Below are 11,945 nucleotides of genomic sequence, written 5' to 3'. Positions count from 1 at the left end.
GTGCAGGTGGGCTGTCACAGGTAACATGCACAGATTGAGTTGGTGTGGTGCTGTAGCACATGCAGGCGGGCTGTTACAGGTAACATGCACAGGTTGAGTTGGTGTTGTGCTGTAGGATGTGCAGGTGGGCTGTCACAGGTAACATGCACAGATTATGTCAGTGTCACACTATAGATGTGCAGGTGGCTGTTACAGGTAACATGCACAGGTTGAGTTGGTGTGGTGCTGTAGGATGTGCAGGTGGGCTGTCACAGGTAACATGCACAGGTTGAGTTGGTGTTGTGCTGTAGCATGTGCAGGCAGGCTGTCACAGGTAACATGCACAGATTATGTCAGTGTTGCACTGTAGGATGTGCAGGTGGCTGTTACAGGTAACATGCACAGGTTGAGTTGGTGTTGTGCTGTAGCACGTGCAGGCAGGCTGTCACAGGTAACATGCACAGATTATGTCAGTGTTGCACTGTAGGATGTGCAGGTGGCTGTTACAGGTAACATGCACAGATTGAGTTGGTGTGGTGCTGTAGGATGTGCAGGTGGGCTGTCACAGGTAACATGCACAGATTGAGTCAGTGTCACACTATAGATGTGCAGGTGGGCTGTCACAGGTAACATGCACAGATTATGTCAGTGTCACACTGTAGATGTGCAGGTGGCTGTTACAGGTAGCATGCACAGATTGAGTCAGTGTCACACTATAGATGTGCAGGTGGGCTGTCACAGGTAACATGCACAGATTATGTCAGTGTCACACTGTAGATGTGCAGGTGGCTGTTACAGGTAACATGCACAGGTTGAGTTGGTGTGGTGCTGTAGGATGTGCAGGTGGCTGTCACAGGTAACATGCACAGGTTGAGTTGGTGTTGTGCTGTAGCACGTGCAGGCAGGCTGTCACAGGTAACATGCACAGATTATGTCAGTGTTGCACTGTAGGATGTGCAGGTGGCTGTTACAGGTAACATGCACAGGTTGAGTTGGTGTTGTGCTGTAGCACGTGCAGGCAGGCTGTCACAGGTAACATGCACAGATTATGTCAGTGTTGCACTGTAGGATGTGAAGGTGGGCTGTCACAGGTAACATGCGCAGATTGAGTTGGTGTGGTGCTGTAGGATGTGCAGGTGGGCTGTCACAGGTAACATGCACAGATTATGTCAGTGTCACACTATAGATGTGCAGGTGGCTGTTACAGGTAACATGCACAGATTGAGTTGGTGTGGTGCTGTAGGATGTGCAGGTGGGCTGTCACAGGTAACATGCACAGATTGAGTCAGTGTCACACTATAGATGTGCAGGTGGGCTGTCACAGGTAACATGCACAGATTATGTCAGTGTCACACTGTAGATGTGCAGGTGGCTGTTACAGGTAGCATGCACAGATTGAGTCAGTGTCACACTATAGATGTGCAGGTGGGCTGTCACAGGTAACATGCACAGATTGAGTCAGTGTCACACTGTAGATGTGCAGGTGGCTGTTACAGGTAACATGCACAGATTGAGTTGGTGTGGTGCTGTAGGATGTACAGGTGGGCTGTCACAGGTAACATGCACAGGTTGAGTTGGTGTTGTGCTGTAGCACATGCAGGCGGGCTGTTACAGGTAACATGCACAGGTTGAGTTGGTGTTGTGCTGTAGGATGTGCAGGTGGGCTGTCACAGGTAACATGCACAGATTGAGTCAGTGTCACACTATAGATGTGCAGGTGGGCTGTCACAGGTAACATGCACAGATTGAGTTGGTGTGGTGCTGTAGGATGTACAGGTGGGCTGTCACAGGTAACATGCACAGATTGAGTCAGTGTCACACTATAGATGTGCAGGTGGGCTGTCACAGGTAACATGCACAGATTGAGTTGGTGTGGTGCTGTAGGATGTACAGGTGGGCTGTCACAGGTAACATGCACGGATTGAGTTGGTGTTGTGCTGTAGCACATGCAGGCGGGCTGTTACAGGTAACATGCACAGGTTGAGTTGGTGTTGTGCTGTAGCACATGCAGGCGGGCTATTACAGGTAACATGCACAGGTTGAGTTGGTGTGGTGCTGTAGGATGTGCAAGTGGGCTGTCACAGGTAACATGCACAGATTATGTCAGTGTCACACTATAGATGTACAGGTGGCTGTTACAGGTAACATGCACAGATTGAGTTGGTGTGGTGCTGTAGGATGTGCAGGTGGGCTGTTACAGGTAACATGCACAGATTATGTCAGTGTCACACTGTAGATGTGCAGGTGGCTGTTACAGGTAACATGCACAGGTTGAGTTGGTGTGGTGCTGTAGGATGTGCAGGTGGGCTGTCACAGGTAACATGCACAGATTGAGTCAGTGTCACACTATAGATGTGCAGGTGGGCTGTCACAGGTAACATGCACAGATTGAGTCAGTGTCACACTATAGATGTGCAGGTGGGCTGTCACAGGTAACATGCACAGATTGAGCTGGTGTGGTGCTGTAGGATGTGCAGGTGGCTGTTACAGGTAACATGCACAGATTGAGTCGGTGTCACTTTGTAGCACATGCAGGTGGGCTGTTACAGGTAGCATGCACAGATTGAGTTGGTGTTGTGCTGTAGCACGTGCAGGCAGGCTGTCACAGGTAACATGCACAGATTGAGTTGGTGTGGTGCTGTAGGATGTGCAGGTGGGCTGTTACAGGTAACATGCACAGCTTGAGTTGTTGCCGCACCGTAGGATGTACAGGTGGGCTGCTGCAGATAACATTGCCATTCCTTGGTAGTGTTGGTTATTTAAGGTGTCTGAGAAGTAGACATGACCTTGCCTCACCCGATCGCATTTCTCTTCTAGATGGAGAGTCGGCTGTGTGGGCTGTTCCCACCCTCTACCCACACATGCACACACCCACACTCCGAGGTGGAAAGTGAGGCTTCCCTCCTGCCTCTTGGGTCTGTGTTGTCATGGAGGCATCAGGTCCCAGCAAGCAGACCACGTGTGCGTCTCCCTCACCAGCTCAGTGTCCCTGATTTGGGCCAACAACAGTCAGACACAGCCCGGGGCTCTCAGCTGTGCACAGGGTGAGGCGACACCCAGGCGTCATTGTGCAGGCATCCAGCAATTCCCCTCGCTGGAGTGCTCATCAAATCCCAGACCGGGGCGGGGGGGGCGAGGACGTGACATCACTGAGACTCGTGACTCAGCAAACGAGTGCCCCTCGGGCTGCCAGCATGCGTGCTGTCCTTCGCAGTCTGTCCTAGAAAGCTCTGCAGGACTAAGGCTGAGGCACAGAAAATGGGGGGAGAACGTGCTTCTCTGACAGCAGGAACCACGAGGCTGCAGCAGCAGCAGGGAGAAGAGCTGGGGACACTGGAAAGTGGATCTGGGATGTCAGCAGGCCCAGCGGACGGACGTTCAGTGTGGAGCTGCCCCACCGGGCCTGGGGCCTGACGGCTGCCTCCTGCAGCGAGTCATGGCCCAGTGTGGCCAAGGACAGTCGGCGTTTCCTGTGGGAAGCTCGTTTGAGAGACCGGCGCTCAGAGCCTCCTGCCCAGGTTCTGGAGACCCCGTGTGTCAGTGCCCAGCGATCCTCAGATGAGCAGGCAGACAAGCAGTCCCCTCTTGGGTCCAGGTCAAACCAGTAAATGCAAACGCATGTGGTCTGACACCGCCCAGACTGCCCAGCAGGACACAGGTTCAATGGCAGCCCCTCTGCCCAGCCTGCTTTCCAGGGACAGCCCTCCCCTCCCCACCCCCGAGGGTGCTGAATGGAGTCACTGGGTCTCAGCCCCCCAGCCAAGGGGAGGAGGCTGTACCTGTGACCCGAGCGGGGCCATCTCAAGACCTCTCCAGGAACTTGGATGCAGGGAGGGGCAGCCTCCAGGGAGTGACCATAGCCTCTCCCTGAGCCTCTGAACCCTGCAGGCTGCCCACGCCCTCCAGATAACCTTCTTCACCTGACTGTCCACAGACAGGCTGTGTCACCAGCCACCAAGCAGCTCAGTCAGAACCACAGTGGACAGGATGGCCTAACAGTGCACTTAGTGCCCCCATGCCTGGCCAGCTCTGGGCTCGCACGCTGTTCCACCTGCACCCCCTCACCTGCTCACATGCTGGTCTCTGGGAGCACAGGAGTGGCCAGAGGGGAGGACGTCTCAGTGGACGAGGCCACACAGCTCAGGAGCTTGGGAGCAGCTGCTCTGGATTTGAGTCGGCACATCTGACCCCTGTACCAGCCCCCCACAGCACCTGGCTTCTCCCCGGGCCCAGAGCCTGCAGGTGCTGGAACCCTGCCCCAGGCGTGGGCTCTCGCTACCAGATTTTCCACACGCACCCTCGGGCTGCCTCCTCGGTGTTGCCACCATTACCGTGAGTCATTTCTTCCTATATTTGACTTTCTTATTTACCTGAATTTTATGACTATTTACTCCTGCATTTCACTTCACTCACGTTTTTACTGAAATGTATTTTATAAGGAATTACTCACAGGCACACAAACAAGCAGACACACACACAGAGCAGCTGGGGACTGTGAAGTCAAGCCAGCCATTCTTGTCAGGCTGTGCCAAGACAGAGCCAGGCCTCAGGAATGTGCCTTTGGTTTGCCAGCACCCACGGCACTGTGGCCCCAGGCTGCACGGGGTCAGCACCCAGGGCACTGCGGCCCAGGCTGCACGGGGCCAGAGCCAGGGCACTGCGGCCCCAGGCTCCGGGGTCAGCACCCAGGGCACTGCGGCCCCAGGCTCCGGGGTCAGCACCCAGGGCACTGCGGCCCAGGCTGCATGGGGCCAGAGCCAGGGCACTGCGGCCCCAGGCTCCGGGGTCAGCACCCACGGCACTGTGGCCCCAGGCTGCATGGGGTCAGCACCCAGGGCACTGCGGCCCAGGCTGCATGGGGTCAGCACCCAGGGCACTGCGGCCCAGGCTGCACGGGGCCAGAGCCAGGGCACTGCGGCCCCAGGCTCCGGGGTCAGCACCCAGGGCACTGCGGCCCCAGGCTCCGGGGTCAGCACCCGGGGCACTGCGGCCCAGGCTGCATGGGGCCAGAGCCAGGGCACTGCGGCCCCAGGCTCCGGGGTCAGCACCCACGGCACTGCGGCCCAGGCTGCACGGGATCAGCACCCGGGCACTGAGGCCCAGGCTGCACGGGGCCAGACCCGGGGCACTGCGGCCCCAGGCTCCGGGGGAGGGACCCAGAGACTGCTTCACACCTGAGGCCTTGCCGGCATCCCATTTGGGTGTCAGTTTGAGTCCCAGCCTCTCTACTTCTGATCCAGCTCCCTGCTAATGGCCTGGGAAAGCAATGGAAGATGGCCCAAGTCCTTGGGCCCCTGCACTCGCATGGGAAGACCCAGAGGAAGCTCCTGGCTCCTGGCTTTGGATCAGCCCAGCTCTGGCTGACACAGCCATTTGGGGGAGTGAACCAGCAGATGGAAGGCCTTTCTCTCTGTCTCTCCCTCTCTTTGTCTGTAACTCTACCTCTTAAATAAATAATAAATAAAATCTTTAAAAAAGTGCTTCTTGGTGATTATTGCACATGTTTGAATTGTGGATTTTTAAAAGATTAATTGCATAGTAAGAAAATTGTATTTGTATCAGTAAATATTTCTACCAGTGAATAGCAATAAATACTTGTATCAGTAAATCTGTTTAAGATACATGACTCATGATAATTTTCAAAGCAAATAATGAATAATTTCAAATTTGTATGTGAAATTTTATGTTAATATTCCTAATTCAAATCCACATAAAATGTGACGAGCCTTCTATATGATACAGCCTATATTCACATGCAGATATGGATATCAGTATGTGAGATAATGATTAACACAGAGGGCAGATCCTTAGAATTGTGGGGAAAGGTGACGTTAATCTTATTTGTAAGTCTTTTTGTTTGTTTGTTTTTGAAAGGTTTTATTTATTGGAGAAGTGGAGTTACACAGAGAAAGAGAAAGATAGGCCTTTCATCTGCTGGCCCACTCCCCAAATGGCTACAACAGCCGGAGCCAGGAGCATCCCCTAGGTCTCCCATGTGTGTGCAGGGTCCCAAGCACTTGGCCATCTTCCACTGCTTTCCCAGGCCATAGCAGATAACTGGATTGGAAGAGGTGTAGCTGGGACACAAACCAGTGCCTACATGGGATGCTGCAACGCAGGTGGAACCTCAGCCTACCATGCCCCAAGTGTGAAATTCTTTCATTGACTTGATTGCCTTGTTTGTTGCAAAAATTGTTAGGGAGGAAGTTGGAAATTATCCTGTTTGTGTGAGAGGCCTGAGAAAAATAAGTTTCTTCAGGAAGGAGTGTAGCAGTCTTGGAAGCTCACCTTAGAAGCAGCCAGTATTTTACACTACAAAGCCCTGCCTGAAACCCAATAACTTTGCAGTCCCAGCTTCCCCAAGGAGGCTCCCCCAGGGACTCTCCTGAGCCGGGGTGACCCCGCCTGATAGTCTTGCGCAGTAAAACCTTCAGGGCCTTCTCCCAGGGAGGCACCCCAGGGGACCCTCCTCTGCCAAGTGGGCCGCCCAGTGTGACAGCACTGAGCAGTGAAACCATGGGAGGAATGTACCCGATCCATATTCAGCAGATCCTTTGTCCAGAGGAGGGAGGAGGAGAGGAGAAGCAGCCAGAATAACGCCCCCATCCCTTAAAAATCCAGTCTCAGATTCCGTGTGGAGAGGTGCCCAGCTGTTTTGATGGATGTCCCACCCCATTAACCCTTGCTACCCTGCTGACCACTCCTGTCTCATGTCGGAACTCTTGAGCAAAGACAAGAACCGGTTCCACTCAACTCCACTAACAAAACCACCAAAGGGAGGATGAGGTTCAAGTTCGGGTCCCAGGAAGTAAATAAGGGTTTGATAGGTAGACAGAGAGATGGACTTCAGGAGTTTCTAGGTAAGCAACCACCAGACAGTGGAAACTTCCAACTTGCACAACTTAGAATGCACTTGCCCTAGGCCACAGCTTTTTATTCTGATATATACACTAGATTAGTTTTCCCAAGCACATAGTATGATCCAGGGATGGATCACAAGTTTAAAAAAAAGAGTTAGAGATACCTTCCATCTGCTGGTTCACTCCCCAGATGGCCCCAATGGCCAGCACTGGGTCAGGCCAAAGCCAAGGGCTCCATCTGGGTCTCCCATGTGAGTGGCAAAGGCCCAAACACTTGGGCCATCTTCCCCTGTTTTACCAGGGAGCTGGACTGGAGCAGCTGGAACAGGAACAGGCACGCATATGGGAGGCCAGCCTTACCCACTACTCCACACCAGCCCCCATACAAGTTATTTTAATAGAGGCGATCAAAGGGCTAGTGCTGTGATTAAGCCCCGGCCGTTGCGGCCATGTGAGGAATAAATCAGCAGATGGAAGATCTCTCTGCCCCTCTCTCTAATCTGCCTTTCAAATAAATATATGAATCTTAAAAAAAAATCAAACTTTTTTCACTTAGAAGGTTTTTTTTTTTTTTTTTTTTTTTTTTTAAAGATTTACTTTATTTGAAAGGCAGAGTTATGGGGGGGAGGGTGTCTTCCATCTGCTGGTTCACTCTCCAGATGGCCACAGTGGCCGGGGCTACGCTGATCCAAAGCCAGGAGCCAGGAGCTACTTCCGGGTCTCCCACGTGGGTGCAGGGCCCAAATATTTGGGCCATCTTCCACTGCTTTCCCAGGCCACAGCAGGGAGCGGGATCAGAAGTGAAGCAGCCGGGGCTCGAACCAGCGCCCACATGGGATGCTGGCACTGCAGGTGGCGGCTTTACCCGCTACCACGGCGCCAGCCCCGAAGTGAGCTTTTAGGAGTATTAGTTTCCTAAGTTTTGTTTTTATTTTTTGGATTATTTTTAGTTTCCTAAGCTCTTTAAAGTAATTTAAAGTAAATGCGTGCTTTCCCCACGCATTAGGCAGCACCTGTAGGAAGCAGACGTGGGTTCTATGAACGCAATACAATCACCAGAAGTAAAAATCAAATCTCAAATCTTGCTTCGGTTATCACGTGCTCCGCGCACAGTCGAAAACCACGTTTCATCCCAACACGAATGCGTCAATTTAGGGTAGATTCAGCGGCCACACGGACGTCACGTGGTACAGACCGGGGCGGCGCCTTTGGCGGGTAGGCGGGACGCAGGGGCTTGTGGGAAATGTAGTCATGGTTTCCGTGACGTCATCATCACGCGACGACAGGAAGGCGCCTCGGTCCCTTCTGCGCATGTGTCCAAGAGTTCCGTGTGTCGCCGCTGTCTACCCGCGCCATTGGACTCGGGCTGAAGTGCATCGCTGCAGGTGGGTGAGGAGGACCTGGGCGCGGGGCGGGCGCCTCCCGGGATGGGAACAGAATGGGTTGTGAGGCGCGGCGCGCCCCGACGGGGACCCCTCCAGGAGGCGACCCTCGTAGTGGGGATGCTGGGGGCGGGGAGGGTCATCTGGGCGGTCATGAGGGCCGGGGGCGGGGAGGGGGCGTCGGGGCGGTGCTGAGGGCCGGGGGCCGGGAGGGGGCGTCGGGGCGGTGCTGAGGGCCGGGGGCGGGGAGGGGGGGTCGGGGTGGTGCTGAGGGCCGGGGGCGGGGAGGGGGCGTCGGGGCCGTGCTGAGGGCCGGGGGCGGGGAGGGGCGTCCGGGGCTGTGCTGAGGGCCGGGGGCGGGGAGGGGTCGTCGGGGCGGTGCTGAGGGCCGGGGGCGGGGAGGGGGCGTCGGGGCGGTGCTGAGGGCCGGAGGCGGGGAGGGGGCGTCGGGGCGGTGCTGAGGGCCGGAGCCTGGGAGGGTCGTCGGGGCCGTGCTGAGGGCTGGGGGCGGGGAGGGGGCGTCGGGGCAGTGCCAGGCTGGAGCCAGGGGAGGGGGCGTCGGGGCCGTGCTGAGGGCCAGAGACGGGGTCAGGAGGCCTGCGCTGCCTGACGCCTGGGGCGTGCCCTGCGGGTGGACAGACGGTGGTTCCTGGAGCCCCGCGCCCAGGCGGTCTTTTCCAGGAAGCGGTGATGGCTGCGCGCGATCAGACGCTGGGAGTGGCGTGGGCACACCTCTGGCCCTGACCTGTGTGACGTCAGTCGTCTGTGACGCGTGCGGTTCCCAGAGGAGTCACTGGAGTGTGTGCAGACTGAGCCTCAGTGTGGGGCCGTCCGGTGTGCGGGTTCTGTGGTCCTCACGTGATGTCTGTCCCCTCCTTCCTTCCAGGGGCAATGCGCTCCACCGGGGAGACTTGGGGCGTGGATGGCGGCCCCGTCTCCTTCCCACGCTTTTGCCGTACTGCAGAGCAGCGCTGAGAAGTCCCACAGAGGTAGGGATCGGAGCTTTGCACAGGCCAAGCAATGACTGACGTGTTGTCCAGCGTGATCGAGGACTGAGCGATGTTCCTCTGCTGCCTCCACGAACTGCCATAGACCTGGTGACACTGGAATTTTGTGTGGACGATCAGAAGAAAGGTGTGGGGGCCACACTGTGGTGTAGTAGGTTAAGCTCCGGCTGCAGTGCTGGCATCCCATATGGGTGCTGGTTCGAGTCCCGGCTGCTCCTCTTCCGATCCAGCTCTCTTCTATGGCCTGGGAAAGCAGTGGAGGATGGCCCAAGTCCTTGGGCCCCTGCACCCACCTGGAAGACCCGGAAGAAGCTTCTGGCTCCTGGCTTCGGATCAGCCCAGCTCCAGCCATTGCAGCCATTTGGGGAGCGAAGCAGTGGTTGGAAGACCTCTCCCTCTCTGTCTGCTGTAACTGTCTCTCAAATAGAATCCCCCCCCTTTTTTTTTTATTTTATTTTATTTTTTTTTTTTAAGGAAACGTGAGTGAGTGGATTTAGAAGGGTATGCAAGCGCCGGGGACTGTTACTAGCGGGGTCTTAAAGGTGTTGGCTGAAGCAGAGGGTAACCTGTCACTCCTCGGAGCCCCTGTGTACACACTAGCTCTACTTTCTGCCTTCACTGTTTCCAGAACCCAAGCCCTCTCAGTCCTCGTCTGTCACCCAGAGTAGGATTTAGAGATGGGCTGATGTTGCGTCTGTCCTGATGGTTCTCCCTGATAGCTTATGAAAGGTTGCTGGAGATTTTCTGCCTGGTCGGAAACCAGCTGAGTTTCAGGGAACAAGTGGGTTTCCTGGGGTCATCTGATGTGTAGATGTCCACTACCCTGGCTTTTCCACTAGTGTTTTCTGCTTTGCCATAATGCATTCAGAAACTCATGCTGTTTCTGGCTTCAGTTTCAGCAACTGCAGTTAACATTGAGCAAACCTGGTTTAAAGACTGCCTTGACCATGCCTGCTATTCCCCCTCCCCCTGCCAGCACTTGCCATGGAGTATGTGAGCCAGAGGGGTTTATAATACACATTTCCCCTCTTGGTGGCGGTAGTCCATTCTTCAGAGTCATACGTGTTGTAGCCAATTACCGTGAGCTTATTTTCCACTGTTTGGAATGGGAGAACTAGGGTGAGTCACACTTCAGTCGCTGGCAAGTTCATTATGAAAGTGCACAATCCAGTGCCCGCATGGATGTAAACATTTAAACAGTCTTAGGATCTCTCCGTAGTTTCTTTGTGTGACTCACACAGCTTAGTGCCGACAGGAGACTCATCTGGTTGACCTTTATTCCACTTTTTGAAACTACATTTGGTGTTGAGGCTATAATTGCATTTGACATGAAGTTTGATTCTTTTCCCCGTACTTATCAAAGTATCTCAGCCTGACGTATCAACAAAAAGCTTACTGGGCTAAAAGGCATTTTGTGAATTTAAAAAAAAATTTTTTTGAGTAGCAGAGATGTGCTAGGGAGAGAGAGCTCCCATCTACTGGTTCATTCTGAAAATACCTGCAATGGCAGGGACTGAGCAGGCTGAAGCCAGAAGCTGGGAACTCAGCCCAAGCCTCGCATGTGGGTAGCAGGGATCATTTACCGGAGCCATTCCCTGCTGCCTCCCATGGTGTGTGAGTAAAAAGCTGGGATTGGGAGTGGAGCAGCATTCGAATCCAGGCACTCCTGTATGGGATGCAGGTGTCCCAGCTGGTGTCTGAACTGCCATGTGCCTGCACCTTATTTTTAATTCTGAGACCGCAACATGGGGGTACAGATAACATTTTCATATGCTGATTTCATTTCCTTTGGATAGATTCCCAGGAGTGGGATGGCTGGGTTATATGGTAGGTCTGTATTCAGCTTTTTGAGGTATCTCCATATTGTCTTCCACAGTACAGTCTCTACATATTAAACCATCATCACTTTTTACTTTTTAGGTCTTTTTTTTTTTTTGATGGTATAACCATTAAAAAAGTACCTTGAATTATATCTTTTTAAAAACATGTTATTTATTTTTGTGGGGTGAGGAAGAAATCCCTTATCTGCTGGCTTACCCCTCAAATACTCACAACAGCTAGGTCTGGGCCAGGCTGAAACCAGGAGCTGGGAACCCAGTCTGGGTCTCCCATATGAGTGGCAGGGACCCAGGTACTTGTGCCATCGCTGTTGACTCTCATGTATGCATTAGCATGAAGCTGGAATCAGGAGTGGGCACTCCAGTGTGGGATGTGGCCATCCCCAGAGCCGGTGTGACCACTGTACCAGATACCCACCCAGGAATTACAGCTTTTTGATTCCTGCTAGCTCTCAAGGTTTTGAGACCCCAGGTTTTCTCCCATTTTCAAACGTGTTTTTATATGCTATGTTAGGAATACCTCAGCACTCTTCATCTTTCCTCTGGGCCATTTCAGGCAATTGAAATAATCTACTGGGGCCAACTGCATTCATTCACAGATTTTAAGAGTGGTTTTCATGATTATAACTTTTGAATAAATTACCATGGGGCTGAATGTTTTGTTCTTTTTTTAAAAAGATTTACTTATTTATTTGAAAGTCAGAGTTACACAGAAAGAGAAGGAGAGGCAGAGAGACAGAGAGAGAGAGAGGTCTTCCATCCGCAGGTTCACTCCCCAGTTGGCTGCAATGGCTGGAGCTGAGCCGATCTGAAGCCAGGAGCCAGGAGCTTCCTCTGGGTCTTCCCATGTGGTTGCAGGGGCCATCTTCTACTGCTTTC

At 53.6% G+C, this 11,945-nt stretch overlaps 1 protein-coding gene across 9 annotated transcripts in view; it reads left to right on the top strand.

Moving 5' to 3' along the window:
* The first annotated feature begins 7,405 nt into the window (after positions 1-7,405).
* The window catches only part of LOC103347431 (translation initiation factor IF-2), a 779,171-nt gene continuing 774,631 nt past the window's right edge, over positions 7,406-11,945 (top strand). For 4 of the 9 annotated variants that reach the window (XR_011384493.1, XR_007916922.2, XR_007916918.2 and 1 more), the window contains exons 1-2: positions 8,104-8,224; positions 9,108-9,210. Coding sequence is in view for 1 of the 9 variants with exons in the window: in XM_070064247.1 (XP_069920348.1) it covers positions 8,091-8,224; positions 9,108-9,210 (237 nt within the window). In the remaining 8 variants the exon portion in view is untranslated. Of the gene's footprint in view, positions 8,225-9,107; positions 9,211-11,945 lie in introns of all 9 variants that reach the window. The other 5 variants (XR_011384492.1, XR_007916919.2, XM_070064245.1 and 2 more) reach the window with 2 other exon arrangements.

This window comes from Oryctolagus cuniculus, chromosome 19 (genome assembly GCF_964237555.1).
Source record: "Oryctolagus cuniculus chromosome 19, mOryCun1.1, whole genome shotgun sequence".
Taxonomy (NCBI): domain Eukaryota; kingdom Metazoa; phylum Chordata; class Mammalia; order Lagomorpha; family Leporidae; genus Oryctolagus; species Oryctolagus cuniculus.
The sequence above is the reverse complement of the archived record's forward strand: the minus strand, read 5'-3'. Positions and strand labels throughout refer to the sequence as shown.